Below are 6,687 nucleotides of genomic sequence, written 5' to 3' on the forward strand. Positions count from 1 at the left end.
TTGGTAGGAATATTCAAGAAGAAAGGTCCCATAATGCTAGTAGTGATTTTGTCATTTTCTGAGAACCAAGGTGGAGCATATACTACAAATGCCCAAATAAATAATTTATTAAGAATTACTTCTTTGCTTGCCTCTCAAAGGGCAGTTGGTTCCATGACACATAGTTAAAAGATGAAAATGTAGTTTCTGCCATCAAAATCTAAGTAGATGAAAAATGAGTAAAGAACAGGAAAAGAAATGAAAAAGCATTAAACCAAAGAAAGCAGGTTGGTCATCGGGAAAAGTGAATCAACAGTTTAAGAAGTTACATGTAAAGGTTAATTTTGAAGGATACATTTGCTCTGTACCCGTACCAGTTAGATGCTTTTCTAAAGTATTCCCCATTTAGATTATTCAGCTAAACTAAGACTAAGTCTTCCTTAGAGAAAATGCCTGTAATTTTCCAGTTTCTGTTAAGTAAATAACAGCAGGAGAACATTTGTTTATATGATGGCATTCTGGTGCCAATCAGAACTTGGGATATGCTGTAACTAAAGGGGACAGCTCATGTTAACTTTTTGCTTTGGGTTCTTATGGAGGACTGTTTGTCACTATTGGGTAGCAAATGTTCTCAACCACAACCCCAGACAAAACTGTGCGTGGGATTTTAGGAACATTTACAGTATAAATCTTGATATCTTCGAAAGTGAATGCCAACTTTTTGTACAAGTAGCTGTAGCATGAAAACCAGCATGCAAGTTCCTTGAAATGACATTCTAGATAGAAACCACATTTTCATGTAGACTCTTTGCATTAACAAGTTGGTGTAAAGGGTAATTAAAGTAAGAATTTGATAATTTCTGGAGTAGGTCCACATCCATACAGCCTAAAACCCAGCTCAGTGCTTACAGTTGGCTGGCTTTAGGTTTTTCAAAGCCATATAAGCTGGTAGGAAGTTCGAGGCCCAGAAATGTGGTTGAAACATTGACCAGCTACGCTTTCTTTGCCGCCTTTTGTTCAGAAATTCGAAACCTTCTCAATTCTGCAAAAGAGTTGTATAATTTTACTTCTATCCTTTAAAAGGCTTTATCTTCTTATTAGTGCCTTAGTTTGTGACTTTTATGGTATAATCTCTTTTGTTTACCCAGTGGGCAGTCACCTTTGTCAATATCCTGTCTGCAGAGGAAAAGACCCAATCTCCTCTTTTCTTTTTTTGTCACCTGCTTTGCTACAGGTAACATCAGTTGCAAGGGGATGACAGAGCGCATTCATAGCATCAACCTTCACAACTTCAGCAATTCTGTGCTCGAGACCCTCAACGAGCAGCGCAACCGTGGCCACTTCTGTGACGTGACGGTCCGCATCCACGGGAGCATGCTACGCGCCCACCGCTGCGTGCTGGCGGCTGGCAGCCCCTTCTTCCAGGACAAGCTGCTGCTGGGCTACAGTGACATCGAGATCCCCTCAGTGGTGTCAGTCCAGTCTGTGCAAAAGCTCATTGACTTCATGTACAGTGGGGTGCTGCGGGTCTCGCAATCAGAGGCCCTTCAAATCCTCACAGCTGCCAGCATCCTGCAGATCAAGACTGTGATTGATGAGTGCACAAGGATTGTCTCACAAAATGTAGGAGAGGTCTACCCGGTGATTCAGGATTCTGGCCAGGAGACACCCAGAGGAACACCCGAATCAGGCACCTCGGGACAGAGCACTGACACAGAGTCTGGCTATCTGCAGAGCCACTCACAGCACAGTGTGGACAGGATCTACTCAGCCCTCTATGCCTGTTCCATGCAAAATGGCAGTGGGGAGCGCTCCTTCTATAGTGGAGCTGTGGTCAGCCACCATGAAACAGCCCTGGGTCTCCCTAGGGACCATCACATGGAAGACCCCAGCTGGATTACCAGGATCCATGAACGGTCACAGCAGATGGAGCGGTATCTCTCTACCACTCCAGAGACCACACATTGCCGCAAGCAACCACGCCCTGTCCGAATTCAAACCTTGATGGGCAACATCCATATTAAGCAGGAGATGGAGGATGACTATGACTACTATGGCCAACAGAGAGTGCAGATCCTTGAGCGCAATGAGTCTGAGGAATGCACTGAGGACACTGACCAAGCAGAAGGCACTGAGAGTGAACCCAAAGGGGAGAGTTTTGACTCAGGAGTCAGTTCCTCCATTGGTACTGAGCCTGATTCTGTGGAGCAGCAGTTTATGACTGGTCTGGGCAGGGATGGGCAGCAAGAATCTTCTCAAGCAGATCAAAATGATATCCCTGGTGATGGTAGTCAGCCTCAGCAGCAGCAGCAGCAGCATGTGGATGCCAACTCTTCCTCACCAGAGAGAAGCAATGACGTTGAAATGGACAGCAAAGGGCTCACAGTCAATAACAGCACCGAAAAGGGGGCTTTGCAGCCTTCTGTCAACACAACTGTTGCCCAACCGTTGCCAACCACACAGATCTACTTACGCCAGACAGAATCCCTCACCAGCAATCTGAGGATGCCACTGACTCTGACCAGCAACACTCAGGTCATTGGCACAGCTGGCAACACGTACCTGCCTGCCCTTTTCACCACACAGTCTGCTGGCAGTGGCCCTAAGCCTTTTCTCTTCAGCTTGCCCCAGCCCATAGCTGGCCAACAGACACAGTTTGTGACAGTGTCCCAGCCTGGCCTGTCAACTTTCACTGCTCAACTGCCAGCCCCTCAGCCCTTGGCCCCATCTGCGGGCCACAGCACAGCAGGTGGGCAAGGTGAAAAAAAGCCTTACGAGTGCACTCTCTGTAACAAGACTTTCACCGCCAAACAGAACTACGTCAAGCACATGTTTGTACACACAGGTAAGAGTTTGTCCTATTGGCTTACACATGAAGCCAGGGAAAATCCTTTACAAACAAGGACTTAAGTTCTGTTTCCCAACCTGACAGCCCTCAGCACAAACAGAAGGGAGTGGCTACCCAGGGAGCTGGTATCACTGAACACTAAGCTGACTGCCTTCAAGTTGAGCCCCTGTGGACACACGTAGGTCCCACACAGGGGTCTAACTGTGCATGGTGCAGAAACAAGCTCTTTTTGCTTGGAGTAAAAGGTGTCCTGCATCCATACAAGGAAATGGTAAGCACTTGTTTTCCTCTGCTAGGTGGCCAGGCAGCACTTGACAAAATTATAAGAGTCATCAAAAGAAGAATGCATCTACTGAGGAAGAGCTTCTCAGTGCTACAGCTGTAGGGGTTTAGGTTCAAATGGTGATGACTGGAATGACTTTAGGGCACGTTCATTCCTGGTGGAGTTGCAGCACTAGGTCCAGGCCTGGGTGTTACACACAATGCCACATATTTTCTAAATCTCATATATTTCTATACAGTAGTACATTTGGAGTTTTTCAGGAAGCTTTTCTGTACTTCACTGAAGTTGCCTGCTATAATCCCCTGTCTCTTGGTAAGCCAGATGTTTCACTAACTGGGACTACAGAAACATGGGACTCAGAAAAAAAATTAGTAATGAATGTAGAACACAGCAACAGCACCCTTCTTCTTTAAGAAATGTTTTTAGCATATGGTCTCTTGAGGCAATGTAGGTTTTACTACTAATCAAAAACTGCATTTTCTAGCTTTGTTTAGTTATAAGATTTTAAATCAAGGAGATTCTATCTATCTATCTGTCGATCATGGAGAAGCTGTCTGGGGCTTAGGACTAAATTTTGCTTGCTTTAGTCCTCATCTCATTTTGATTTTAAAAAGAAGTTCTAGTTTAGAGAAAGGGTAAACATTTCTCTCACCAACAAGTCTTTTTGTTAACATCAAATCTTAAAATAAATGTTGGGCTTGTGGTTATATATAGAGTAGAACCTGGAGAAATTGCCTAAGGTATGGAAAGAATGTAAATCATGCCTCCCTACTGTATCAAATAAATTTCACTTCCATGTGTGTAAGTAAACTTTTAACTACTATTTATGTATAATCATCACTTAAATTAAAAAATCTTCTAGAAATCTAAGGCAGTCATGTACATATACATAAAATTTACAGGAAGGTTCACTTCTCAGGGCTGATAAAAAATGTATGGTTGCAAAGATCAAGAATCCTAAGTCCCAAGATTATCCTTTTGTGTCTGTTTATATTCTCTATCTTTCTGTTGCGGATGAGTGGCTAAAATACTATGTAAATAGTGTTGTGTTTTTCAGGAAAATATCCCATTAAAAAGACAGTCAATTATATCTGCCCACATCCTTCTAAAAGCTTGAAAGGCTTCTTTTTACAAATATTTTCACTGAGATCAGGTGCTTTACTTTGCCCAGTCTCAACTATGCACTGCATGCAGTGCTTGGAGCCAGATAAAAGGTAATATTGAAAGACCTGTCCTAAAGCATTCCTAGCTACTACACATAGTCAACCAAGGAAACTGATAGATGTTTCCAGTCATTAATTCGTATTTTGCTTGTGTGGATCTAAGAATGCCAAAATTAATGAATTTCCAGTAGCAAGGAGAGAATTCTGTAAATAAATGATTTCCATGTACGTTTAGAAATGAACTGGCACCTGGAATATCTAAGAAACAATAGCAACAGAGGGCAGAGCTTCCAAAAAATAACTCTGAAAATAACATGTTATGCACAGTCTTGAAGAAAGCATGTCTGCTGCTTGCCCATGATGTGGCTCTTGTGAAGATCCAAGGAAAATGAGAAAGATCTGGGAGATGCAAGTGTTTGAATTTGTCTTGCTGTCAAGAGAATTCATGAAGTGTCTACTTGTAAACCAGAATTCAACAACCCAAAGATCTCCCATTCTCTGTATGTTTTTAAGGTTCCAAGACCTAACTTCTCATGCAATGAAAGCACTGGAATGTAGATACAAATCTACCTCCTTTTCTTCTTTCACATAGTGTTCCATGTGAACTGGCGTTAATGTATCCCACCATGTTGTTCTCAGAAGTGTAGTGTTCTGGAAACACAGTGCTAGAACATATGCAGTGACCAGCACCTTATAAACCAACACTGCCTTATTCTATATACTGCACATCTATATTGAGTAACTTTCTCGTGTTATTGGCTAAAAGCAACCAAATATAAAGTAAAGAACCAAAAGGAAGAACATATACATCTAATTTATGGAACACCTGATTTCAAGAGGAAGAATCATGGGAATAAAGAATCTTCAGTGGGAAAAGGAAACACAATGATGACTTAAGAAGTACATAAATTGGCATAAAAAAAAGAAAACCTAAAAAGTTTTAAGATTTTTAGGAAAGAACTCCCAAGAAGGCTTTGAAGTTAAGATTAGAAAAAAGCCAGAACCCAACATGTCTTAGAAATATGTGCAGGCAAAAATGAGGGTGTTTTTATAGCATAATCTTAACAAGGTCTAGAGCAGAGGAGACTGACTTATTACAAACTCTGGGAGATATGTTGCCTAAGGCAAAAATGAGCACTGTAAATGTAATCAGTCTCTTGTAAATTAGGCTGACATGATTATAGCTGACACACTATCGTTTTCTACATAACACATGTCAAGTATGTTGGCCTGCCTATGCTCACCACACTACTGTGTTCAAGAAAGCCAAGAAATTTAATTTTTTTTATACCAAATATCTTTGACCAAGTCAGGACAAAATCATCTTTGCTACACAGACATGGAGCTCGTGGATGCTATCCAAAGATGTTGCCATCATGTGTGCAAGCTGTGAAATAAAGAGAAACAAAAACTCAGAAGTGACAAAAAAGTGGATCTTCCCCATCCAATCTACATGAATCATCCTCTCTTAAAACTGAATGCACAACTACACTGCACAAAGAGTATATAATATATTACCACGGGAATGCAGTAGTCCCTGAAAATTGACTCTTCAAGATTTAAAGCGGTCCTAGACAGATTGTAAAAGGGAGGAAAAGGATCTTGGCTAGACAGGAAATTGCAGAATAGCCAAAGGAAAATTATTTTTCAGTCAGCAAAACAGAGGATGATTGTGACTGTTTTCAGAGTTATGGGAATGTCTCTCTCCCTGATAGGCTTGGGGCTGATGATTTGCCACATCTGAAATATACAACAAGAGATTTAAAAAGATTTGAAAGCACCTTCTGATGCGACATTTGGGTTGTTGGATGTTGTCTGTATTATCAATACAGCTACATATTTGTATTATGGAATACACAGTAATCCATATTTCAGATATTAGATTTGACCTGAAAAAGGGGCTGCAAATGTAAACTCTCTTGAAAAGGCTGGATTCCCTTGGCAATATTTAGCACTTGTCTTCCTTGAAATCTAAAGCAATTTGACAGAAAAGAGTGTATTACAAGTCAGCTGTCTGGTTGATCATGTTTTTATTGCATACAGGTAGGGAGATGGAGGCACTAAAAGGTAAAATAACTCAACCAAGACCTTCCTAGGAAGAAGTGAAAGAGAACAGGACAGAAACACAGTGTTCCCTCTCCTGCCCAGGGCAGCAGAGGCTGTGCCATTGAAGCTGTGCATAGGACCCAGAACCTTTTATATCCACTCCTGTCTTTGCAATTTTTTGCTCTAGGAGCTCACATGAGCTCCATTTTATAGTGTGTAAATTGGGAGTACCTATAGCCTTCATTGTAAAGCATTGTGAATCCTCTGATCAAACAAGGTTTTGTGTATCAAAACAGTTATTAACAGAATTACTCTTTCTTAGACAGAGCATCTCTCCAGAGACCCCTGTGGGGTTCACCATTCATTTA

At 41.5% G+C, this 6,687-nt stretch overlaps 1 protein-coding gene across 49 annotated transcripts in view; it reads left to right on the forward strand.

Annotated features, from left to right (window-relative positions):
- ZBTB20 (zinc finger and BTB domain containing 20) overlaps window positions 1-6,687 on the forward strand; it is a 477,629-nt gene that overhangs the window by 445,107 nt on the left and 25,835 nt on the right. For all 49 annotated transcript variants that reach the window (XM_046905147.1, XM_046905118.1, XM_040646200.2 and 46 more), the window contains one exon: window positions 1,214-2,824. In XM_046905147.1, coding sequence (XP_046761103.1) covers window positions 1,214-2,824 — 1,611 coding nt within the window. The remainder of the gene's footprint in view (window positions 1-1,213; window positions 2,825-6,687) is intronic.

Source organism: Gallus gallus, chromosome 1, assembly GCF_016699485.2.
Source record: "Gallus gallus isolate bGalGal1 chromosome 1, bGalGal1.mat.broiler.GRCg7b, whole genome shotgun sequence".
Lineage (NCBI taxonomy): Eukaryota > Metazoa > Chordata > Aves > Galliformes > Phasianidae > Gallus > Gallus gallus.